At 44.6% G+C, this 26,938-nt stretch overlaps 1 protein-coding gene across 1 annotated transcript in view; it reads left to right on the top strand.

Annotated features, from left to right (window-relative positions):
• LOC134984763 (zinc finger protein 271-like) overlaps positions 1-14,582 on the top strand; it is a 40,469-nt gene extending 25,887 nt beyond the window's left edge. The window contains exon 3 of the mRNA XM_063950252.1: positions 10,040-14,582. Coding sequence (XP_063806322.1) covers positions 10,040-12,696 — 2,657 coding nt within the window. The 3' untranslated portion in view covers positions 12,697-14,582. The remainder of the gene's footprint in view (positions 1-10,039) is intronic.
• Positions 14,583-26,938: the final 12,356 nt, after the last annotated feature.

Raw genomic sequence — 26,938 nt, 5'->3', positions numbered from 1 at the left:
AGAAAGAGTTACTCCAACAACTCCCCGCCAGGTCGCAACAACACTAACCCACGTGTACAGTGCTGTTTCGGCGGAAGTCTGTGTTGGATGTACTAGCAAGTCCAGCTGACGTTAACAGGCTGTGGCCGGAGCACGGGAAGAAGGTAAGGCGTCAGTTCCGCATAGCGTGGGGGGGGGAGACTACCGAACAGTTGCTGATGCGGCTGCCACCTCGGTACACCAGTGCTAGGTTCCAGGGATCATAGACTCCAGGGATTAGTGTGAGGCCTGGGTCCCTGGGGTTTAAGTCAGCAGTGGGGAGTAAGACGCTCCCCTGGTCACCCCTCCCCCGGTTCATGACCAGTTTCCTCCGAGTTTCCTGCCATGAACTGATTTGCTGCTTCCGTCTGAGATGCTGTGTTTCTAAAGGACCCAATCGCAGCATAGGCGCCTGTGTGACTGGTGCATTGGTCTTCACTTGGGCGTCTATGTTCACTGTTGTGTGCACTTGGAGTTTGTGTACACTATTTGCGTCTGGATCCACTCAGCATTCACTAATGTATTGGGTACAAGGAGTTGGATAAGTGCCTGATGCATATGAGTCTGTAAACTATTGCCGTTTCTTTCGCTGTGTGACTGAATACGTTAAGTTTCCTATATAAGGTAATGCAGTAATATGGTTCTTCTACATACTTGAAATGTATCTGTAGTTGATGATGTGCTCATGTTGCTTATTATACTAATGTATAACTTGTGACTGATTGCTAGTGTGATTGCTGACTTTACTATTTCTGTCATGTATACAGATCCTCAGTGCTGGTGCAAGGCAGGGAGGAATCGGATTGCATGTCACTTTAGCAAGCTATTAATTGATTTCAGTCACAAATTGTGTAGTTAACACCATACAAATGTGTGATTTGTTTATCATGTCTAAGAGCAGCAAGGGTGAGGAGGATACACTCTCCACAGCAGCACCAACACTGATTTCATGTTTGTCCTGCAAAGCTGGGTTAACCTCTCAGGATCTGGTGCAGAATGGATTATGTGCAAATTGTTTTAGCTTTCACCAAAGCCTCCTGAATAATCCTAGGCAGGCACACGTTCAGATGGAACCCCCATGGGCTACGTTTGCACAGACATTATTTGGTGTAGCTGAGCGCATAATGCCAGCTCCTATACCAATGATAGGTTACCCTGTTAACCCTTACATGCAACATTCCCCCTGGGTTTTATCACATCCGGTCCAGGAATCTGCAGCCTTTCAACTAAAACGGACTGAAAGGCCTGTGGAAGGTAACATGAAACTACATCTTCACAGTCTACACATGTTTCAGATGGGGACACTTCGGAGGATGAGGATTCCTCACATTCTGGGTCTGCATACAGAGACGAAGATGAAGGTCCCAGCTCAGTGGATATACCTGAGCTAATTAGTGCTGTGAAAGCCTTTCTATCCTTATAGGAGGCAGCAGAGCCCTTTGTTAAAATCCAATGCTCCTGTGTTTAAACATCCCAAAACAGTCAGAACTGAATTTCCGGGGTTAGAACAGCTGACGGAGATTATGCAAGAGGCTTTGGTCACACCCAGTAAGAAGTTTAGAATTTCATGGAAATGGAATTCCCATTATCCTCTTCCAGCTGGGGACTGTTTAAAAAGGGAGTGGCTCCCAAAGTAGATACACATGTCATTCGATTGGTTCGAAAATCTAGATTACCTCTGCCTTCAACATCATTATATGATTGTTACGGATAGAAAAATAGATGTTTTTTTTAAAACAATCTTCTCATTGTCTGGGGTAATTGTAAGACCAGCCATAGCTTCAGCCTGGATGGCAAAAGCAGTGGCGGCCTCGGCTGATGCATTGGAGGATGATGTCTCATTGGCATCTAGAGAGCAAAACTCCCATATTGCACATGTTTATGGAAGAAGCAGCCTTGGACATGAGTACTATTGTCTCTCAAGCATCAGCCTCAGCAGTAGCAGCTCACAGAGCGGTCTGGCTACGTACATGGAGAGCTGACTCCGAGTCCAAGGAGGTTCTAGAGTCTTTACCTTTTATTGGAGATATTCTTTTTGGTAAAGAATTAAACAGTATTTTGTAGTCAGAGGCAGACTCCAAGAATGTGAAGTTTCCTTCAACCCACAAATCCAAACCTAGGTTTCCAGCTTTTCGGACCCAGGGAAAAGCAAAAGGGAAGGGTTATGGCAAACAGTCCCAATCTGACAAGTCTGGTAAGACTAAAAAGCAATTAGCAGAGGGCCTGCTTCCAAGCCAGAAGATAAACCGTCAGCTTGATGGTGTGGTCCTCCACCTGGGGGACTCCAGGGGGGTGGGAGGCAGACTTCATCATTTTGCACAGATCTGGCAGCAGTCCACCACAGATGCCTGGGAGCAAGAAGCGGTTTCTCATGGTTATGCGTTTGCCTACAAGAAACACCCTCCACAAAGGTTCTTTTGTACCAGCCCATCTTCCGTAGAAACGAAGGCCAGGGCCTTACAACAGGCAGGTCAGAAGTTGCTTCAATCTGGGAGGATAATTCCAATTCCCTGTGCGAGCGCAACAAGGACAAGGTTTCTATTCCAACATGTTTCTAGTTCAGAAGCCAAATTGGTCATTCCGGCCCATACTCAATCTCAAGGTGCTGAACAAGTACATTTGGGTGCCTCTGTTTCATATGGAGACTTTACCTTCCATTATTTTGGCCATGGAGCTGGAGGATTTTATGGTATCCCTTGATATCCAGGATGATTACCTGCATGTTCCTATAGCACTGTTTGCTATCCTCCAGCAACACTTTCAGTTTCAGGCCCTACCATTTGGACTGACTACAGCTCCCAGAGTGTTCACCAAAATTATGATGGTAATGGCGGCTTATCTCCGTCGACAAGGGATAAGGAGTTTTCCATACCTCTACGACCTATTAATCCTGGTGCAGTCTCAGGAATTGCTTCAGTGTCACAGTTGACTCATAAATTGGGCAAAGTTGTCCCTGGTTCCAACGTATGACTCACTTGGGGGCTGTATTGAATTCTGGTCTTCAGAGAGTGTTTTTACCTCTGAACAAAATGACCACAATACAGTCAAGGATTCAGGAGCTGCTACAGAGTCAAAGGGTATCCATTCACGCAGCTATGCGTGTGATGGGATCAATGGTGTCGACATTCGACATAGTGGAGTATGCTAAATTCCAAGTGGAATGGGTTATATCAGACAATAAAAACTCAGACTATGGTCCTTCCTCTGTAAGTACGGAGGTCATTAGCCTGGTGGCTACAGACATCCCATCTGGACAAAGGAAGACCCTTTCGGATCTCAGATTGGGAGGTTCTGACAACGGATGCCAGTCTTCAGGGCTGGGGAGCAGTGTCAGAAAAATGTTGCTTCCAGGGGCAGTGGACCAAGGAAGAAAGTTGCCTGCTAATAAATATATTGGAACTTCGGGCCATATATATGGCACTCATTCAGGCAAAGGACTTTCTGTGGGGGAAACCAGTTCAAATTCGCTCGGATAATGCAATGGCAGTAGCGTACCTCAATCATCAGAAACTCGCAGCCAAAAGGCAATGAAGGAGGTGAGCCACACGTTACGGTGGCACTAGGAAGCGGAATTTCTCAGTCGACATGCCATTCATGCAAACGAATATGGCATGCTTATATTCAATGGTGCAGTGCCAGGAAATTTGACCCTAGGTCTTTCAGAGTTCCCAGAGTCCTAGCATTCCTTCAGGCAGCAATAGATAAAGGTCTACAGGTGGCTTCCTTAAGAGTTCAGGAGTCAGCATTGACTGTGTGGTTTCAAAAGAAAAATGCTAACCTGCAGGATGTTTGCACTTTTTTCCAAGGAATGCTTCACATCCAACCTCCATTTGTTCCTCCTACAGCGCCTTGGGATCTAGGTATAGTCCTAAAGGTGCTTCAAATTGTTCCATTTGAACCACTGACGTAAGTGGATCTTAAATGGTTGACAGCTAAGATTCTCTTTCTACTCTGCTATTGCCTCAGCTAGAAGAGTTTTAGATTTCGCGACATTGTTGTGTCGCCCTCTTTTTCTGATATTTCACCCAGACAGAGCGGTTCTCAGAACCAAATCTGGTTATCTTCCTAAATTGGTGTCTAAATTCCACCTTAACGAAGAAATTGTAGTCCCAGCCTTCCAAGGGCCAGATCTTTCTGCGGGAGATGCATCTTTGGACGTAGTCCGGGCTTTAAGGATCTACGTGGATCGTACCAGTGCCATCAGAAAGACAGACACTCTTCATTTTCTACGGATTTCACGAGAGGATTGGCTGCTGACAAGCAAACACTGGCGAGGTGGCTTCGGATGATGATTCAGACGCATATTCTCAAGCTGATATCCCTAATCCAGCTAGTGTCTCTGCTCACTCTACTCGTAAGGTAGGTCTGTCATGGGCAGCACAACGTGGTGCTTCAGCAGAACAGATATGTAAGGCAGCCACATGGTCTTCCATTAACACATTCATTAGATATTATGCCTTTGATACCTTTGCCTCTCAGGATGCTGCATTTGGGCAAAGGATTCTCCTTTCCAATCTGGAGCGCCCCCTCCACGAAATTGATTTGGGACATCCCAATGTATATTCTGTGGATATTACTGTGGACCCTACAGGAGAATTATGTAGTTATGGTAGACTTACTGTCGATAACTCTATTTCTCCTTGGTCCACTGTATCCACAGGGATCCCACCCTGACACACCTGATTTGAGGATCCTTACACTTACTAACCTCTTCCTTCTTGTACGGAAGTGTGTGCATGTGTCTTCTTCTCGCCTGATTAGGGCTCTCTATGATGCTCCTGCCTTGAGCTTTGGAAAACAACTGAATTTCCTGAGCCAGGAGGCGGGGATATAGAGGACTGGCCCGTTGCATTCTGGGAGGCCAAAAGCTTTTGATCATTGGTTCCAATCCGCTGACCTCATATCCCAATGTATATCATGTGGATACTGTGGAATTAGGAGAAATAGCGTTATCGACAGTAGGTCTACCATAACTACATATATTTCTGGCATGGTGCGGCTGCTTGCTGTGGGGCACAGGCTCAGGGTTCCTCATGCCACGTGACACAATGCTTAGGAAATATCTGGCGCAGCCCCTGTCATGTATCCACATGCTCCTGTAACAGCCGGCCTCAGGGAATTGGCTAGTGACCGGCTCCTATTACTGAGTTGGCAGCAACTGTACAATATAATAACACAATACAATACAATATTGCCTAGCATATAACTAATAACATAATGGCAATTAGTGGAGTCCATGGTTAGGACCAGGGCTAGAAAAGTAACCGCATGTATTTCACCACTGTGCGACACGATGCGCCGGCTGTGTCGTCACACTATCACCCCATATTGAAATATATTTATGTAAGGGATCAATTGTAATGACATAGAAGAAGGTCTATTCTCTAATATGACTTGTGTACAGCAGAGTAATAAATGTAATCACGCACACCTGGATGTCTAATGCTCCAAGTATTATAGAGGTCAGATTCAGCTAATAAATGGGAGCATGAGGAAGATGAGGAACGGGCGGCATTATTGGTCTGTTCATCAGTAGTGGAGGATCTATCAAGATGAGGGTCTGGAGAAGAGTAACATCTCCCATAAGGAGAAGTGCAATTTCTTGTAGCTTTTGAAAAACAATATATAAGAAATCGGGGCTGCCTGGCATGAGGGGCATAGAGAGAAGTGAGGGTGACATATTTATAATGAATTTTCCCAACTAGAATCCAATATCTACCATTGCAATCCACCCACTTGCTTTCCAGGTGAATGGGGCAGGATCTATTAGAAAGGATGGCTACACCACAGGAGATAGAGCATGCTGGGTAGTTATTGGTAACCTGAGGGGGAGAGTGCAATGGAACATGTGATTCCTGAGTGGCTACCACCGCCGCCTTCTGGTCAGTGAAATATTTTATTGCAAGACGTCTCTTATGAGGAGAATTAAGACCTTTTACATTAAGAATTAAAAACGTCACCATGATAGAGATCAGATCATGGTATGAAACATCTAGGATCATCTGTGTAAAGTCCAATAGAGTCTGTAGGACGTGTGCATACTTCAAACTATCATAACAGAAAAAATAAAATAGGGAACAAAAATGGGAGACAAACAGAAATAGCGTCCATAAAGGAGCTAGCGATTCTGTCACTAGGGTACCATGCAGAAAGGTAGAAAAGGTGGCGGTCGGGCCTAAAAGGGAAATCCACCGACTACCTCAAGTAGCCATACAAGAGGGCAAAATCTGGTGGTCATAGTAACAATTGTACGAAGAAATATCATATCTCAATGTAACCAATATATCCAAAGCCTAGAACATGGCCTGATATCCAATTTAGGTGCTACCAAAACCGTTATAAGGGCAACAGGATGTTAGACGAATCAGCCATGCTTTGCCTGAACACCCAAACATTCTAGAAAGGTATTATGAAACGTAAGACTAGAAAGTATATCAGACCATATACTATATAGCAATTAAATAGCGCAGGAAATAAAGGGAAACAGACACGTTTTAAACCCATAATAAGAATAAATAAATCTGACCCAAAAATAGATCCATGCCCAGTAACTTAGTCCCAGTTGGCACATGTTACAGTAGGAAACAAACTCTGAGTGTCTCTTGCAGTCTTACAACTTAGCATATTGCTTCAAGACGGAAGTCAACTCATCCGGGATTGGTTTAGGTAAAGTGTCATGAAGGACTGTCAACAGAAAAATCCCACATTTTCAGAATAGCAGGGTCATCCTCGGGTGAAGGTATCACTGTGAAGGTGCCATTTCGCATCACAATAATCTTAGTAGGAAAGCCCCATTTGTATTGCACATTTCCTTGGGTGGAATAGACGTCTTTTGGCCAGCGTCACAGAAGAAATATCTGGAAATATCTGCAGATTATCCAGACACTCGGCTGTGGATGAGGAAGACAAAGCAGACTAGAATGTGTTCTTTTATATGAAGAAAGTGGACCCTGAGCAGAGTGTCCCTCGGTGCTTGGATAGGGGTCTGTTTGGGCTTTGGGAGTCTTCAGTGGAAGCTTCTGAATAGAGGACCGTGGCATAATCATAAAGCTCAGAATTTGTAACAGAATCCGTCATGCCCATTATTCTGATATTATTTCTCCGAGACCTGTCTTCTAAATCAATGACTTTATCACGAATAGAGACCAGGTCTTCCTGAAGGGTGTCATGTGCTGAAATCAGATCTTTGTGAGGCGCAACAATCTATTTCATCTTAGTCTGTACGAGTGCCAATCTCACTGATACCGGACCTCAAAGCTTGAATATTAGAGTTAAGTTCTGAGGTTATTTCAGTCCTTAAATGTAGATAACACAGAATGTATAGAGCATAGAGTAACAGGACCATCTAGTGTGTCTTAAGATGTTTTCAGCCATTACAGCTGGGCTGTGCGTCTGACAGACAGAGAGGGGGGGTTGCAAATCCCACCCCTACATTTCCCTTCAGCACACAAAAAAATTACCTGTAACCATACCTGAACCTATCTGGTAATAGAAATTCAGAGAATAAGTTTACACATGTTTAAGCTGCTGCGTCACTTCACGGCTTCTTCGATGTCAGCAGTCCTAACACTACATAATGGCAGTGCCCACATAGTGCCATGTAATTTGTCACAGTAGGCCTCATGATAAAGGCTATTACTAAAACACACCCAGACAGAGAGCTAACTTGCCCAGGAGCCACCCCCAGGATCTCCCATGGGTACTACAAGGAACAGCATGCCTTCCAAATACTGCTCCCATTCAATGCCTCTCGCACACAAGCAGACAAACAATGGTAAATGCTCGATCATTCCTGGAGATAATTATGTATCAGGTACTGGAAAGGGGCAGGGGTCACAGACAAACAGACAGAGAGGGGGGGTTGCAAATCCCACCCCTACATTTCCCTTCAGCAAACTAAAAAATTACCTGTAACCATACCTGAACCTATCTGGTAATAGAAATTCAGAGAATAAGTTTACACATGTTTAAGCTGCTGCGCCACTTCACGGCTTCTCCGATGTCAGCAGTCCTAACACTACATAATGGCATTGCCCACATAGGGCCATGTAATTTGTCACAGTATGCCTCATGTGCGTCTGACAAGAAGAAGCAGATGATGTTGTAGCGGTCTTAGAAGGACCACCTGAATTTGAGGTACCAAAGGGATGGACAGGTGGGCCAATTTGGTACCTTTTAACCTTTTTTGGAGGCATGTTAAGCCGGCTACAAAGAGACGGACCTCTCAGAGATAGGAAAATACAAACGATCTATAAATAAAAGGAGTACGCTGTTAGGAGGTTACATCAAGATGACACAGTTCAAAATGACATTCTTAGTCGGGATGACAGGGGTAGCCGAGCCAAAATTTCAAGTAAACATGATGTAATGCAACTCAAATAACACAGTAATGACCGAGAAATTCCACTAGAGGTCAGCGTGATCACAGACGTGAAGTACTCAGCACAGAGAGACACAAATGGAAAAATATATTCAGTGAATAAATCCACAAAATAATATACTGTGAGGTTGTAATCAGAGTGTAATGAGCTGTACTCAGACGATACTTGATACTGGGCTCTGCATGTAGACTGAGAGGAAGTAGATTATAGTGGTACCATATAAATAGAAGGTAGTTTCACCTCAAGGCAAATGCCTCAATTTAGTGTAGTGACCCCGGTCCAGCCATTACAACACTTTTTTAGCAGCTTATATCAATTTTACACCTTATTGAAGGCAGAATTCAAAGCATGCGATGGCCGGGCACCAGGATCCAAAATGACAGTCATCTCACTTCCCAATATCACCACCGGGCTCCACTGACTATGGGCAGCCCGTTCTGTCCCCAGCAGTAGCGGAATCTGCGCACCCGTGTGAGTGGGAGAGCAAGTGATCCCGACTGAGCGAAAAGCGCCTTCAAGTCAGGTGTCAGGAGCGTGCAGGAAATCTTGGGCACACTTAGCCCCAGAATACAGCCTGTGGCATCAGCGGCGTCACTAGGCTGCGGCAGTGAACGGTGCCCGGAGGGAGCGGCTTTAGGGCAGTAGGAGTGGTGGACCTAATAGATTGGGTCTTGGTACCAGCGGCGGCTAAGAGATATCAGGTAGGTTAGATAAGAAGCCACTTAGTGAGGAGATCTCCATAAAGCACGCCTGGATGGATCACACCCCTCTTTTTTATTATTTTATATACTAACAGGGGTGACAGGTGTGGTACATCCCTGCAAAGGCAGATCCAATCTCTTTCTCATCAGACTCTGCTGTCTTCCCTGCACTCTCACTCAGATGTTCACTGCTGCCAGTAGCACACGTATGAGAAGCAGAAGTATGGCTGCAGCTGTATAGATTCTGATATGTAATTCTCTGTATCATACTTACCGTACACACATCATCCTTATTACTATGGAGAGTATAGAGTTAAGACACTGATGATGGGGTGTAACAGTGTATTATAACCTATCAGATGATGATGATTACAGTGTATTATATGGTGTATTGCATGTAAAATACCTTGTTCCACACACCTACTCTGCTGTAGCAATATACCTTATATAAGGGTGAGTAACACATGTACAGGCTTACCAGCGTATGAGCACACACATAAAGGAATGCTACCTTACCAATGCTTCCAGGAGTAACGTTAGGAGACATTTCTCTGATCTATCAGCTCATATGACTGATATTATTGTTCATCTAGAATCTCCTCATACGCTATGTTCCCCATCCATTGTTTTACATTGGTGCTGACATAGGACTTGGCGAGTGACTACATCTCCATTTATACTTCATGGTTAGTTACCAGTACAAGAGAGAGAGATATCTAAGTCTTATTATAATATTATATTTGTTATTGTGAGTATTCTCAGGAGGGTGGACACAATGATTGAGACACAATATTATAAAGCCTTCATTAAAAGTTATGTTTTATTATACCCACACATTTACAATTAAGTGTCCCAGAGAGTCGTCATATCCTATTGTTTACAAGATTAATATTGTTACAAAAAATGTCACATTTCCATAATGTATTTTATTTCCAGCAGATGGACACACAAGCAGGAATATCCCAGAAGGACATCTAATGTTATCCCCGGATTGTGACATAAAAGATAATGACAGTAGACCGGATTCTCCAGGAGATAACCCCATTACCCCAATGATACATCCAGCTCTATCAGCTGGTCCTTCTGATCCTGGGAAGTGTTCTCCTGATCACTCTGATATTGGTGCATCTGTTACAGCTCTGACAGTAGATACAGTGTTTCCGTGTTTTATAGATGCCAAATGTTTTACACAGAACACAAAGCCTATTAACCCACACACAGGTAAGGTAGGTGAAAGGCCATTTCCATGTTCTGAGTGTGGGAAATGTTTTACATACAAATCACATCTTGTTATACATCAGAGAAGTCACACAGGTGAGAGGCCACTGACATGTTCTGAGTGTGGGAAATGTTTTGCACGGAAATCACATCTTGTTATGCATCAGAGAAGTCACACAGGTGAGAAGCCGTTTCCATGTTCTGAGTGTGGGAAATGTTTTACACGCAAATCAGATCTTGTTAAACATCAGCAAAGTCACACAGGTGAGAAGCCGTTTCCATGTTCTGAGTGTGGGAAATGTTTTGCACACAAACTATATCTTGTTAGACATCAGAGGAGACACACAGGTGTGAAGCCATTTTCTTGCTCTGAGTGTGGGAAATGTTTTACACAGAAATCACAACTTGTTACACATCAGCAAATTCACACAGGTGAGAATCTGTTTTCTTGCTCTGAGTGTACGAAATGTTTTACACGGAAATCAGATCTTATTACACATCAGCGAAGTCACACTGGTGAGCAGCCATTTCCATGTTCTGAGTGTGGGAAATGTTTTGCAGACAAATCAAATCTTACTAAACATGAAAGAAGTCACACAGGTGAGAAGACATTTTCATGCTCCGAGTGTGGGAAATGTTTTACACGGAAATCACATCTTGTTACACATCAGCAAAGTCACACAGGTGAGAAGCCATTTCCATGTTCTGAGTGTGGGAAATGTTTTGCACACAAACCAGATCTTGTTAGACATCAGAGAAATCACACAGGTGAGAAGCAATTTTCTTGCTCTGAGTGTGGGAAATGTTGTTTAAGTAAATCACATCTTGTTACACATCAGAGAAGTCACACAGGTGTGAAGCCATTTTCTTGCTCTGAGTGTGGGAAATGTTTTACACAGAAATCACAACTTTTTACACATCAGCGAAGTCACACAGGTGTGAAGCCATTTTCTTGCTGTGAGTGTGGGAAATGTTTTACACGGAAATCAAATCTGGTTAGACATAACAGAAGTCACACAGGTGAGAAGCCATTTTCTTGCTCTGAGTGTGGGAAATGTTTTACACAGAAATCACATCTTGTTATACATCAGAGGAGTCACACAGGTGAGAATCTGTTTTCTTGCTCTGAGTGTACGAAATGTTTTACACGGAAATCAGATCTTATTACACATCAGCGAAGTCACACTGGTGAGAAGCCATTTCCATGTTCTGAGTGTGGGAAATGTTTTGCAGACAAATCAAATCTTACTAAACATGAAAGAAGTCACACAGGTGAGAAGACATTTTCATGCTCCGAGTGTGGGAAATGTTTTACACGGAAATCACATCTTGTTACACATCAGCAAAGTCACACAGGTGAGAAGCCATTTCCATGTTCTGAGTGTGGGAAATGTTTTGCACACAAACCAGATCTTGTTAGACATCAGCAAAGTCACACAGGTGAGAAGCAATTTTCTTGCTCTGAGTGTGGGAAATGTTGTTTAAGTAAATCAGATCTTGTTAGACATCAGAGAAGTCACACAGGTGAGAAGCCATTTTCTTGCTCTGAGTGTGGGAAATGTTTTGCATGGAAATCAGATCTTGTTAAACATCAGAGAGGTCACACAGGTGAGAGGCCATTTCCATGTTCTGAGTGTGGGAAATGTTTTGCACGGAAATCAGTTCTTATACATCAGAGAGGTCACACAGGTGAGAAGCCATTTCCATGTTCTGAGTGTGGGAAATGTTTTGCACGGAAATCAGTTCTTGTTATACATCAGAGAAGTCACACAGGTGAGAAGCCATTTCCATGTTTTGAGTGTGGGAAATGTTTTGCACGGAAATCAGTTCTTGTTATACATCAGAGAAGTCACACAAGTGAGAAGCCATTTCCATGTTCTGAGTGCGGGAAATGTTTTGCACACAAATCAGATCTGGTTAGACATAACAGAAGTCACACAGGTGTGAATACATTTTCTTGCTCTGAGTGCGGGAAATGTTTTGCACACAAATCAGATCTGGTTAGACATAACAGAAGTCACACAGGTGAGAAGCCATTTTCTTGCTCTGAGTGTGGGAAATGTTTTGCATGGAAATCAGATCTTGTTAAACATCAGAGAAGTCACACAGGTGAGAAGCAATTTTCTTGCTCTGAGTGTGGGAAATGTTGTTTAAGTAAATCAGATCTTGTTAGACATCAGAGAAGTCATACAGTTGAGAGGCCATTTCCATGTTCTGAGTGTGGGAAATGTTTTGCACGGAAATCAGTTCTTGTTATACATCAGAGAAGTCACAAAGGTGTGAAGCCATTTTCTTGCTCTGAGTGCGGGAAATGTTTTACACAGAAATCACATCTTGTTACACATCAGCGAAGTCACACAGGCATTTCCATACTCTGAGAAATAAGCTTTTGTTGCACACAATAGACCACTCAGGTGAGAAACCATTTTAATCTTCTTGAGTATACTTATCATTGCCATGTAATGTTCCTCAAGATTCTGTCCTATCTCTTATGCTTTTTGCAATATACATGCAACAGGTCCTTCTGATAGAAGCTCACCAACAAAGGGCAGGGCTACAGCTCAGCTTTGCAAACCAAACAGACTTAAGCTTGGGGGTTCAGAGTAACAAAATGCTGATCATGTGCGGAATCTTGGGGGTAAATTTACTAAGATGTGAGTTCTATTTAAGATGGGATGTTGCCAATAGCAACCAATCAGATTTCAGGTATTATCTTCTATAAGGTGCTAGATAAATGAGAAGTAGAATCTGATTGGTTGCCATGGGCAACATCCCATCTTAAATAGAACTCCCATCTTAGTAAATTTCCCCCTTGGTGTCCTGGATGGTGGAGTGATACTTCAACTGTTTGAAAAGTCAGGTGTTTGTTTTTTCCTATCTACTAGACCGGAAAAAACACCCCCAACCAACTTTTCAAACAGTTGACTTCCACGCTTAGACATCAAATATCAGCCACAATCAGATCCTCATCTGAGGAACATAGCCAGACTCCAGCACTTATTTCCCTCAGAAGATCTACCTACAGTCATACATGTATTTGTATCATCACACATAGACTACTGCAATGTCCTCTACCTGGGTCTCCCAGCAAAAGAATTGCACAGCTTGTACAGAATGCAGCAGCCAGGCTGTTACCTAACCAGCCCGTTCCTGCCACATAACACCCATTCTCTGCTCCATTCACCGGCTGCCTGTAAGATGGTGACTCTATTACATAATCTTACTGACTCTCCCAGCCCTACATGACCAGGGTCCAAGGTACCAGAAGCAGCGCCCTGTTCGGTTCCATCTGCAGATGAAGGACTGTAACTAGCAGTATCAATTCCCCAAGCAGTGCTGAGATGTCGGGTAGGCGGCACCTTTGCATTAGTGGGGGCTGCTGGAGCAGTGTCTACATAGGTAATATTGTCTCCAAGCAGCGCTGAGGTGTCAGGGGAGACAGGGCGGATGGCTGCAGTGCGGTACCAGGGGCTGCTGGAGGCAGTGTCTATGTGGGTAATCATGTCCCAAAAAAGAGCTAAGGTGTCAGGGAGACAGCGGGTGGCAGTAGTGGAAGGAGACAGGGTGGTGGCAGTAGAGGGGTAGACAGGGCAAGTGACCGTAGTGGGGGGATACAGGGCGGTGGCAGTAGTGTGAGAAGATGGGGTAGTGGGAGGAGACAGGGCAGGTGGTAGTAGTGGGGGAGACGGCAGTAGTGGGAGGAGACGGCGAGTGGCAGTAGTGAGGGGGAGACAGGGCGGGTGGCCGCAGTGCAGTTACATTGGCTGCTGGAGGCAGTAAAGAGGTGTATGGGTCCCGCACAGAATCTGATAATTAGACTTTTAATGATTATGCTTCCTTATTTCTAATGAATCCCTTGTATGTGTTACTGTTATTTGCTGTGTCAGCCTTTATGTGTGTTCTGTGTAATAATCCTGAAAGTAGTGCTGCTACCGATCTCATATCATTTGTAGTAACTTGGAAAAGATGAGATATGAGGTGCACTCTGGAAGCTTATAGGGGGTAATCAGAGATGAACGCAGATGTGACATCATGCAGCCCCTGAAAAATGGTCCTAGCCCACCCACGTTAACCCCTCAGGGATGTGACCGCAATGTGCGCATGTATATATTACCACCACCAGCAAACTGTTGCGAGACGCTATTGCGGCTGGTTCTGAATGACCCCCATAGGCTGTTGTGCAGAGTAAAGTATTTTTTAAGTTTAAAATATAGAGAAAAATCTGTGTATTAAAAATATGAAATAAAGTTGTTTAAAAACAAAAGATTTCCGTTGAGTCTTTTTATGTGTCTGTATTATCTTATTTCCAGATAATTATCGCTATGGTGACAGAAACAATTTCCTGTTAATGTGTCACTTGTAGTGTTACTTTTGTGTCCACATAATATCAGTGTTGCTGTGTATAAATACCCCGTCTGGTGTGTAAAGGTGGGTACACACGTTGCCATTGTGACTGTGCGATTTCCCTTGAACTGGCCGGAGCCCAGAACCACCAATAGTGACTATGTACTTGTGATTGTGGCTATGTCTGATTGTGTGCTTGTGTGAATAGTGGGGTGTATATAGATATCTTATTTTTTTTTAAATAAATGATGTCTGTTCAAAGGTTCAGTTTTATTTTTTTTTTACTTGTGTAGGTGAATTAGGGTTGTATTGTCGAAGTCAAAAATATTACATACACACAACATGCAAACACCATCCACGCCCGCTACGTACACTGGTTCACGTATTGACACGTGGTATGAGTATATACGGTAGCATACGCAATCGCACAGAAAAGCCACAAAGACATATTCAATATTCTATTTATATAGTGCATAATTTACACATAGTCTCCACACACATTTCCAGCAAGTTACATATACTCAAAGGATAGAATAACAGTCATTCAGGATGTGAGGGGATGGAGTAAGGTTAGTACTTAGTGCTTGGTATCCAGATGTGCAGTATCTTGAGACCTATATTCTGGTTGCTATGTGCAGTTTATAGCATGTTTCTGAGCATAGATATGTGCACAATTGTAATATTCACAAATACTGTAAATACTGTACTCTTGATATTCGGCGGGAACCAGGGGTGAACACCTGCAAGCACACCTGGACCGGACCAAGCATCGCCCATTCATTTAAACCAACCTATGACCCCTCATGTACTGTAAATGACCTGCCCTTTGACCTATGAAAGAAGCGCTTACACTTCCCATTGTACTGTATTTGGACACATTGTATAAAGAGAGTCCTCCTGACTAGGCTCAGTCTATTCTCTGAAGGTCATCTTGCTAAGACTGACTGAGGACCGGATCCGGGAGCGCTCGTGAACAAACGTATGTACTATTGGTTGTAGCTCTTCTCTGTAATATTGTTGTATCTTTTATCTGTATATTTTGAGTAAATACTGTTGATGCGTTCGACCACAACATTACATGTAACTACTGGTGTCGCATTCCATTGTTTGGGGATAAGGTGTAGTCAGCCACACGTGTCACTGCATTGTGCGCATAGCGTGCCGGCGTGTATATGCAACGTGCATACATATCTTAGCGGTTATTTGCTTACGTTATGTGGCTGCAGCGGCCCGAACCACAGTGTGATACAGTATTGCTTTTCCATGAAAATTAATCAAACTTTACAGTATTTAAATAAACTTACCTGACCCTTGCCTGGAAATGTCCATGTATGAAGGTATGGGAGATACCTGCTGCAGTCCCTTCTACTTACATTTGGGAGGTACAGTTGTTTTGGGGAAATTAGCAGCAAATAGTAAATGATACATTGGCTCCATAACGTCTCGCTGACCCTCTAATTTTTACAAAAATATGTTACACAAAATGACATTTGCATTAACAACCATTAATTAAACAAGAAAAATACAACACAATAAAGAAAAATGATACACAAAAAATAGAAGAAAATCACCAATTCTGGTCTGGATTCATTGACTCTATCAGGAGAACAAGAGACTTCTTAACAAGGACTATGCCAACAGCAACCAGTAGAGGAATCAGGCGTATCCCACAGAATATCAGTGCTGCCACCATACATTGGGGAGAGAAGATGAAGTGCAGATTTCTGAACAGTGCTTTTAGAAGGAACACAAGAAGTGCATAGACCACAATGATCAGAAGTCCTGGACATTGAGGTCAAGAAACCAATGCTGTGGTTCTAATGACCTCAATACAGATTACTTGGAGCAAGAGACTAGGGTAAGGGCAACAAAATTCTTTTTAAACACAATTAAAAATCCGGTTTGAAAAAAAAATTTTTTTTTAAAAAACGAGGATCGTCCAGTACAGAGGACTGTGTACTCAGCATGTCTAAGTACATACCACTGGACGACACGCTGGAATGGGAGGAGGGGGTGGGCTGTATGGGTCTTTGCGTAAAACAGCTAAACTGTTGAGGAGGGTTTCCCGGCACATAATGCATGGGTTGGTGATGTGGGTAGATGAGTGGGGGCACATTTGGGAGACAGCACATGGCAGGTGGTGTTATCTCACACGTCTCAACAGGAGATTCATCATTGTGCATGAGGTAGCATCAAGAACCAGACACTTGCAGATATTTTGATCCTCCTTCATCAGTCGCATCTCTACCTCGATGTAATTGGCAACAGATTGCTCCAAGTCCGGAGACCTATGTAGAACCTCATGAGTAAAAAACTGTTGTGAGCTGGGCGGGGCAGAAGTGGTTTTTCGGATGACCTCCACTGTTTTGGGGGTCATTGCTGTGGCGTTGGGTCGTCCACTTCAGTTGCCTCACTCATGGAAGGCTTCACTTCCAGCTCCGGTGTAATATTCTGCAATATAAAACAAAAATGAACTCCATGTAAAAATGTGTGGGTACAATACAATACAAATGTTGATGTACTTACCAGATCCAGATTCTCCGATGCCTCCTCTTCCTCAAGAGTGGGAGAATCTGGATCCAGATTACACTGTGACCTTAGTCTTGGCTCTTGTTCCAAAGTGAATTTCATGAGGTGATAATACCACAGCGTTGGCTTGTAAACCTCATCCGTCCCGTCTCCTGAACATTGTGATTCCATGTACTTCTTGTGCTCCTACAAAAACACTGGAAATTTGCGATGTTCTTCTTTACCTAATCTAGGTCTGCAGCGCTGTTCCTGGCTCTACTGTATCTGATCAGCTGGTCATATGCCCGATTCCTCTGTGTCCTGTTGGCATAGTCCACACTTTTTACACACCACAGGCACTCGTTCTCGTGATACAATTCAATAAATCCAGACCAGAATTTGTGATTTTCTTCTGCTGACATATCTGTGGGAAAAATATTATACACAATTTATCTACAAAGTACAAGTGTAATGTACACACCTGTGTCACACAACCTGCATAGTAACGCACAAACAGCAACTTGAATTATGAGCACCCAGCTGAAAATTAAAACAAATCTGCAGCATCGTTACACATTATTACACACCGTAATGCCCATTACACATTATTACACACTGTTATGCACATTACACATTATTACACACCGTTATGCCCCTTACACATTATACCACACAGCATAATGCCCATTACACATTATTACACATCCATAATGCCCATTATACATTATGCCACATACCATAATGCCCATTACTTATGCCACACCCCGTAATGCCCTTTACACATTATTACACATCCATATGGCCCATTATATATTATGCCACACACTGTAATGCCCCTTACACATTATTACACACCGTAATGCCTGCGATCGCTTTCGTTGTAGAAGCCGTCGCTCTCCGGCGACCCCTGTTACCCTGCAGCAACACGCCTGCGCATTGCAATGTGTTGCTGCCCTGTCACCGGGCAGCAACACGCCTGCAAATTGCGGGTTACACGCTTGCGCAGTTCAGACCCGATCGTACTACTGTGAGAAAATACAGCATGTGAACAGGTCTGAATGAGGATCACGGTGCGATATGTGCTAATTTTTTTACCATTGTGACTATATAGTCATCGCACCGTGTGTAATGTATACAGCTTTATTCCTTCTATACGAACAGGGAAAGAAAGGTTCTACATAATATCTGTATTCAGAAGGCTACAGCCAGACGCAGGACAGCCGCACTACATGAGATGATGAGCAGTAATCTATATGTTCCCAGAAATTCCCCTGAGATGACAGGACACATGGATAATGTCCCTGATCAGAGGGTGGAACTGTCAAATACTGTGTCAGAGACAACTTTCTAAAGGTATATATATGTATTCCTGGACAGTATGTATATACATGGGTATGTATACATGATACCCAGATGATTCTATATAATCACAATATAACAGTGATTTCATATTCATCATTATCTTATCTATTATATTCACCCATTCTGTATTCAGCATATATAGGAAAGTATAATCATATGAAAATGACAATATTCTATAGCGCAGTCTAGAAATCCCGCTGCATTACATTAGGTAGATACGAGTCACCCGTCTCATACATGCACAAAATACTACCACATGTATATGCACTTAGAGACGTTACAACACAGATATACTTAGCACCCTGTTATTCTTGGGATGCCACAAATCCACATTCCATCCATCATATCGCTCCAGACATATGAAAAATAAACACAACAATAAAAATAATATAGTGTGGTATTTCTGATCACAAATGTCCTAAAGTATAGCCACTAGGTGTACAGAGCAGGGAATACATTGTGAACCCGTTTCCAAGAGGTTTTCTTCCACCAATCGTTGCTCCCCTTCAATCAACAGGAAAGACACCACGTGTACCACCAATACATATATGTGCTTACATGAAGCTTACTTGTAAGCCGCCTTGGTAATAGCGCCTACAGGTATCTTTTCCCTTTACTCTCCTCCGGTGTTTATGGATTACACTGCTTACTAGTGATGTGCACCGGACATTTTTCGGGTTTTGTGTTTTGGTTTTTGATTCGGTTCCGCGGCCGTGTTTTGGATTCGGATACGTTTTGGCAAAACCTCACCGAAAAATTTTGGTCGGATTCGGGTGTGTTTTGGATTCGGGTGTTTTTTTCAAAAAACCCTAAAAAACAGCTTAAATCATAGAATTTCGGGGTCATTTTGATCCCATAGTATTATTAACCTCAATAACCATAATTTCCACTCATTTCCAGTCTATTCTGAACACCTCACAATATTATTTTTAGTCCTAAAATTTGCGCCGAGGTCGCTGGATGGCTAAGCTAAGCGACCCAAGTGGCCGACACAAACACCTGGCCCATCTAGGAGTGGCACTGCAGTGTCAGGCAGGATGGCACTTCAAAAAAATTGTCCCCAAACAGCACATGATGCAAAGAAAAAAAGAGGCGCACCAAGGTCGCTGTGTGACTAAGCTAAGCGACACGAGTGGCCGTCACAAACACCTGGCCCATCTAGGAGTGGCACTGCAGTGTCAGGCAGGATGGCACTTCAAAAAAATTGTCCCCAAACAGCACATGATGCAAAGAAAAATTAAAGAAAAAAGAGGTGCAAGATGGAATTGTCCTTGGGCCCTCCCACCCACCCTTATGTTGTATAAACAGGACATGCACACTTTAATGAACCCATCATTTCAGCGACAGGGTCTGCCACACGACTGTGACTGAAATGACTGATTGGTTTGGGCCCCCACCAAAAAAAGAAGCAATCAATCTCTCCTTGCGCAAACTGGCTCTACAGAGGCAAGATGTCCACCTCATCATGATCCTCCGATTCCTCACCCCTTTCATTGTGTACATCCCCCTCCTCACAGATTATTTATTCGTACCCACTGGAATCCACCATCTCAGGTCCCTGTGTACTTTGTGGAGGCAATTGCTGCTGATGAATGTCTCCACGGAGGAATTGATTATAATTCATTTTGATGAACATCATCTTCTTCACATTTTCTGGAAGTAACCTTGTACGCCGATTACTGAAAAGGTGAGTGCCTGCACTAAACACTCTTTCGGAGTACACACTGGAGGGAGGGCAACTTAGGTAGAATAAAGCCAGTTTGTGCAAGGGCCTCCAAATTGCCTCTTTTTCCTGCCAGTATAAGTACGGACTGTCTGACGTGCCTACTTGGATGCAGTCACTCATATAATCCTCCACCATTCTTTCAATGGTGACAGAATCATATGAAGTGACAGTAGACGACATGTCAGTAATCGTTTGCAGATCCTTCAGTCCGGACCAGATGTCAGCACTCGCTCCAGACTGCCCTGCATCACCGCCAGTGGGTGGGCTCGGAATTCTTAGCCTTTTCCTCGCAACCCCAGTTGCGGAAGAATGTGAAGGAGGAGATGTTGACGGGTCACGTTCCGCTTGACTTGACAATTTTCTCACCAGCAGGTCTTTGAACCTCTGCAGACTTGTGTCTGCTGGAAAGAGAGATACAACATAGGTTTTAAATCTGGGATCGAGCACGGTGGCCAAAATATAGTGCTCTGATTTCAACAGATTGACCACACGTGAATCCTGGTTAAGCGAATTAAGGGCTCCATCCTCAAGTCCCACATGCCTAGCGGAATAGCTCTGTTTTAGCTCCTCCTTCAATATCTCCAGCTTCTTCTGCAAAAGCCTGATGAGGGGAATGACCTGACTCAGGCTGGCAGTGTCTGAACTGACTTCACGTGTGGCAAGTCCAAAGGGTTGCAGAACTTTGAACAATGTTGAAATCATTCTCCACTGTGCTTGAGTCAGGTGCATTCCCCCTCCTTTGCCTATATCGTGGGCAGATGTACAGGCTTGAATGGCCTTTTGCTGCTCCTCCATCCTCTGAAGCATATAGAGGGTTGAATTCCACCTCGTTACGACCTCTTGTTTCAGATGATGGCAAGGCAGGTTCAGGACTGTTTGGTGGTGCTCCAGTCTTCTGTACGTGGTGGCTGAATGCCGAAAGTGGCCCGCAATTCTTCGGGCCACCGACAGCATCTCTTGCATGCCCCTATCGTTTTTTAAATAATTCTGCACCACCAAATTCAATGTATGTGCAAAACATGGGACGTGCTGGAATTTGCCCAGATGTAATGCACGCACAATATTGCTGGCATTGTCCGATGTCACAAATCCCCAGGAGAGTCCAATCGGGGTAAGCCATTCTGCGATGATCTTCCTCAGTTTCCGTAAGAGGTTGTCAGCTGTGTGCCTCTTCTGGAAAGCGGTGATACAAAGCGTAGCCTGCCTAGGAATGAGTTGGCGTTTGCGAGATGCTGCTACTGGTGCCGCCGCTGCTGTTCTTACTGGTGGTCACTGTGTCAGCAAAACTGCAAAATCAAAATGCACCACAGGTATAGAATGTAGATGGATAGTATACTTAATGACGACACAGAGGTAAGTACAGCTGTGGCCTTCCGTACCGTACTGCTATATATAGTATACTGGTGGTCCCTGTGTCAGCAAACTGCAAAACTAAAATGCACCACAGGTATAGAATGTAGATGGATAGTATACTTAATGACGACACAGAGGTAAGTACAGCAGTGGCCTTCCGTACCGTACTGCTATATATAGTATACTGGTGGTCACTGTGTCAACAAACTGCAAAACTAAAATGCACCACAGGTATAGAATGTAGATGGATAGTATACTTAATGATGACACAGAGGTAAGTACAGCAGTGGCCTTCCGTACCGTACTGCTATATATATTATACTGGTGGTCACTGTGTCAGCAAACTGCAAAACTAAAATGCACCACAGGTATAGAATGTAGATGGATAGTATTCTTAATGACGACACAGAGGTAGGTACAGCAGTGGCCTACTGTACCGTAATGCTATATATTATATACTGGTGGTCACTGGTCAGCAAAACTCTGCACTGTACTCCATTCTATATAATATTATACTGGTGGTCCCCAGTCCCCACAATAAAGCAGCACACTGAGCACAGATATGGAGTGTTTTTCAGGCAAACAATGTATACTGGTGGTCACTGTCAGCAGCAAAACTCTGCACTGTACTCCTCCTATATACAGCTGCTCCCCAGTCCCCACAATTAAGTAATAAGCAAGCACAAAATTTTTGCAATGCATCAACATAAACGGAGAGGACGCCAGCCACGTCCTCTCCCTAACATTTCCAATGCACGAGTGAAAATGGCGGCGACGCGCTGCTGCTTATATACAATCCGAATCTCGCGAGAATCCGACAGCGGGATGATGACGTTCGGGTACGCTCGGGTTAGCCGAGCAAGGCGGGAAGGTTCGAACCTGCCTCGGACCCGTGTAAAAAGGGTGAAGTTCGAGGGGGTTCGGTTTCCGAGAAACCGAACCCGCTCATCACTAGTGCTTACATGGAGTTTACTTGTAAGCCAACTTGGTAAAAGTGCATACAGGTGTCTTTTCCCTTTACTCTCCTCCGGTGTGTATGGATTACACTGCATAAGTACGTATCCGAATGTCAAATGCTTAAAATATTGACATTCATTTCACAGATAAAAAATACTAAAATATAAAAAGATACAGGAACATTTCCATCTTTTACTCATCAGCTCCAAACGGTCAGATTATAACATTGTCACCATTCCCTGGAGAGTGGAATCCCGGGATAATCTCACCCTCCTGATGGTTCTAGACCAACAATGTGCTGGCAAGGCTGATGTACTCTGTCCTGTTTGTCACCACTCCCGACGCGTTTCCACGCTCCTGGCGTCTTTGTCAAGAAATGGTGACAGACTAACATTCATGCAATTTATACCTAGTGGCCGGAAATGGGTCACCGGAAGTAGCCATGTTTTATGTGACACATATGTAACTTCCATATTATGTCCAACTTCCATACTACGTCATTGGGCATGCACTCATTATAAAAATACATCCCAAAATATTATTTTATAACACCTGTAGCATAAATATATATAGGTTTTTAATCCCTAAAACTTCTTAAACATATGGGCGGATATGACGTTTTTCTTTCCCCTCATCTGAGGGCGGAAGTTACGTCTTTAGTAACATCTATTTGGCTCCTATCTCCACTTCCTCCATTGGGACAATAATATCATCTCTATCAATCCCATCCCATATCAATGAATCATACTGTTGGAAGTGACGTCACTCCCCCATCCCTGACTAAGGGCGGAAGTGGCGTCACTCCCCCATTCATGACTAAGGGTAGAAGTGGCGTTACTCCCCCATTCATGACTAAGGGTAGAAGTGGCGTCACTCCCCCATTCATGACTAAGGGTAGAAGTGGCGTCACTCCCCCATTCATGACTAAGGGTAGAAGTGGCGTCACTCCCCCATTCATGACTAAGGGTAGAAGTGGCGTTACTCCCCCATTCATGACTAAGGGTAGAAGTGGCGTCACTCCCCCATTCATGACTAAGGGTAGAAGTGGCGTCACTCCCCCATTCATGACTAAGGGTAGAAGTGGCGTCACTCCCCCATTCATGACTAAGGGTAGAAGTGACGTCACTCCCCCATCCCTGACTAAGGGCGGAAGTGACGTCACTCCCCCATTCATGACTAAGGGTAGAAGTGGCGTCACTCCCCCATTCATGACTAAGGGTAGAAGTGACGTCACTCCCCCATTCATGACTAAGGGTAGAAGTGACGTCACTCCCCCATCCCTGACTAAGTGTTATGATTCCCGTACTCCAGACCAGAGGAGATCTTTATGGCAGAGGTCTGAATACAGGAAAGATATGCTGGAACGGGAGCAGGAAAGCCTAGTAACCCCTGGCGCCCTAACTCCGTTGTCTCGCCCGTGTTATCAGAAATCCCCTGAAAGACTATGGTTGCTTGAGCCCATGGCAGCCGCGTTCGAAGGGCGGATTATGTCTGCCCAACCCCGATGCCCCCTCAGGTCTTAATGGGAGACAAAGGGAAATCCGAGACAGGGTGATAACAAGGGGCCCTCTGACTAAGCAACCAGGCCAGGGGTTACAAGCTATCTAACTTTAACCAAAAGTATGTGCGGACACACCGCCAGGGAAAAGGACAACCAAAGATCCACTGATCCGTTACTCCTATCCAGCACCGCTGGATACCAGAGTGGATGTGTGGGGGCGGAATCCTCCGCAAAAGCTCCAGAAACTAAATACACAAAATAATAAATAGCAAGCGGTCAAGCCGCAACACACGGCTACGCCGCGACTCACGAACACCACAGGATGTTAAAGGTGCTCGGTCGGACTCCAGGAATAGATGACAAATTCCGAGTACTGGATCACTGGGGACAGGAACAACCGGGTTGAGCAGGACTGGAAACTCTCTGTAACTGACACAGCAAACAGGAAGCTATCACCGGCGTCTGTGAGAAGTCCTGGGCGTGCTTAAATATGGGATCCCTCCAATCATGATCCAGACAGGGTAATAATTACATGATGCCGTGCAGCTGCATGCTGCACGGCCAGAAAACACAAGCACTTGATAATTAAGACCCAGCAACGGGGAACGCGGTCTGAACGTGGCGTCCCCGTTGCTAGGGTCTGAGCGGCTCCGTGTGCCCGGCGTCTAGCGTTGCTAGGGAGCCGGCGGCTGTCTGCCTGCAGCGTCCCTAGTTGCTAGGCGCCGGGCCGCACTGACGGGCGGACCCTCGGCGCCTAACACTAAGGGCGGAAGTGACGTCACTCCCCCATTCATGACTAAGGGTAGAAGTGACGTTACTCCCCCATTCATGACTAAGGGTAGAAGTGACGTCACTCCCCCATTCATGACTAAGGGCGGAAGTGGCGTCACTCCCCCATCCCTGACTAAGGGCAGAAGTGGCGTCACTCCCCCATTCATGACTAAGGGCGGAAGTGACGTCACTCCCTCATCCCTGCCTAAGGGCGGAAGTGGCATCACTCCTCCATCCCTGACTAAGGGCAGACGTGACGTCACTCCCCCATTCATGACTAAGGGCGGAAGTGACATCACTCCCTCATCCCTGCCTAAGGGTGGAAGTGGCGTCACTCCTCCATCCCTGACTAAGGACGGAAGTAACGTCACTCCACCATTCATGACTAAGGGCAGAAGTGACGTCACTACCCCACCCCTGACTAAGGGCGGAAGTGGCGTCACTCCTCCATCCCTGACTAAGGGCAGAAGTGACGTCACTCCCCCATCCCTGATTAAGGGCGGAAGTGGCGTCACTCCTCCATCTCAGACTAAGGGCAGAAGTGACGTCACTCCACCATTCATGACTAAGGGCGGAAGTGACGTCACTCCCCCATCCCTGACTAAGGTCAGAAGTGACGTCACTACCCCCATCCCTGACTAAGGGCGGAAGTGACATCACTCCCCCATCCCTGACTAAGGGCGGAAGTGGCGTCTACTCCGTGTTTTGATAAGAACAAACTTATCATAACAGAAGAAAGATTATTATTGCCCATTTTGTTTAAAAAACTGAATAAATCACAATTTCTATAGGGATAATGACAAAATAATAAAAAGCAAAAACACAAACCAATACGCTATCAGGGCCGGTTCGAATGCCCTCGGCGCCCCGGGCAGGGAATGGGGGCGTGGCTTAGTACAGGGGGCGTGACCAGTCACGCCCCCTGTACAGCAGAAGCGCCGCTTAAATGCTGAGCGGTGCGCGATGACGTCATCACGCACCGCACAGCAAAAGGTCCTCTCCGCGAAGTGAAACTAGACGCGTAGTGTCTAGTTCCCTTCGCGGAGTGGACCTTTGCTGTGCGGTGCGTGATGACGTCATCGCGCACCGCTCAGTAATGGTCCTCTTTGCGAAGGGAAACTAGACGCTACGCGTCTAGTTCCCTTCACGGGACCAGAGCCGCAGGAGCCGGGGGGACACAGCGGGCAGCGGAGGGCACAGCAGTGGCGGATCTTGCCATGGTGCGGCGCTCTCCGGATGGCGCCAGCGCCCTCCGGAAGGCGGCGCCCCGGGCAAAAGTACTGCTTGCCCGTGGCAAGAACCGCCACTGTACGCTATGTGATAAGAATCACAGTACTAAACCATTGGATATATATGTAAAATTTGTATATTCAAAAAGGTCCTTACTGCTTTATACATTTTCACTAAAAGATGAGTATATATAGATCCTAATTATCACAAATTGGTCACTTATATTGATTAACACTTATTTAATAAATAGCACTATTAATACCTTTATTTAATTGATGAGATAACAGCACTTTATTACTATTTAGAATTCAATATTAATGTTACAATTCTAAAGGGCCCTACACACTAAAAGATTATCTGTCCAATCTGGCTGATTGGAAAGAAAATCTGGCAATGTCTGGGATCAAATGGCAATTGACTATTTGCTCTCAAACACTGGAAAACAGACAAAAATGGACTTTAAGACACATTGGTTAAGTTTGTTTCATTAAACCAATTTATCTGAACTGTTTTTGTCCATTTTCTTGATTTTGGTAGCAAATGGTTGATTGTCATTTGCTCCCAGCCATTGCCAGATTTTCTTTCCAATCAGCCAGATTGGACAGATAATCTTTAAGTGTGTAGGGCCCTTAACTGTGAAAAAAGAGTTTGACTTTAATGACCAAAGAACTCTTTACTAGTAGACCTTATAAAGAATTTTTGTTTAATCTTTATTCATCACAGAAAGAATCCCTAAAGCTAACCACAAAATTTAACATCCGCTGACACATCTCCATCGAACTACGGGACCGTGGCACGCAAACGGCGATCGTGATTCGCATGTGATGTACTTCCGCCGGAGGTGCGTGACTGTGACACGCACGCGGTG

The sequence above is a fragment of the Pseudophryne corroboree genome (genome assembly GCF_028390025.1).
Source record: "Pseudophryne corroboree isolate aPseCor3 chromosome 3 unlocalized genomic scaffold, aPseCor3.hap2 SUPER_3_unloc_8, whole genome shotgun sequence".
NCBI classification, from domain to species: domain Eukaryota; kingdom Metazoa; phylum Chordata; class Amphibia; order Anura; family Myobatrachidae; genus Pseudophryne; species Pseudophryne corroboree.
This window is presented reverse-complemented; position numbering and strand designations above follow the sequence as displayed.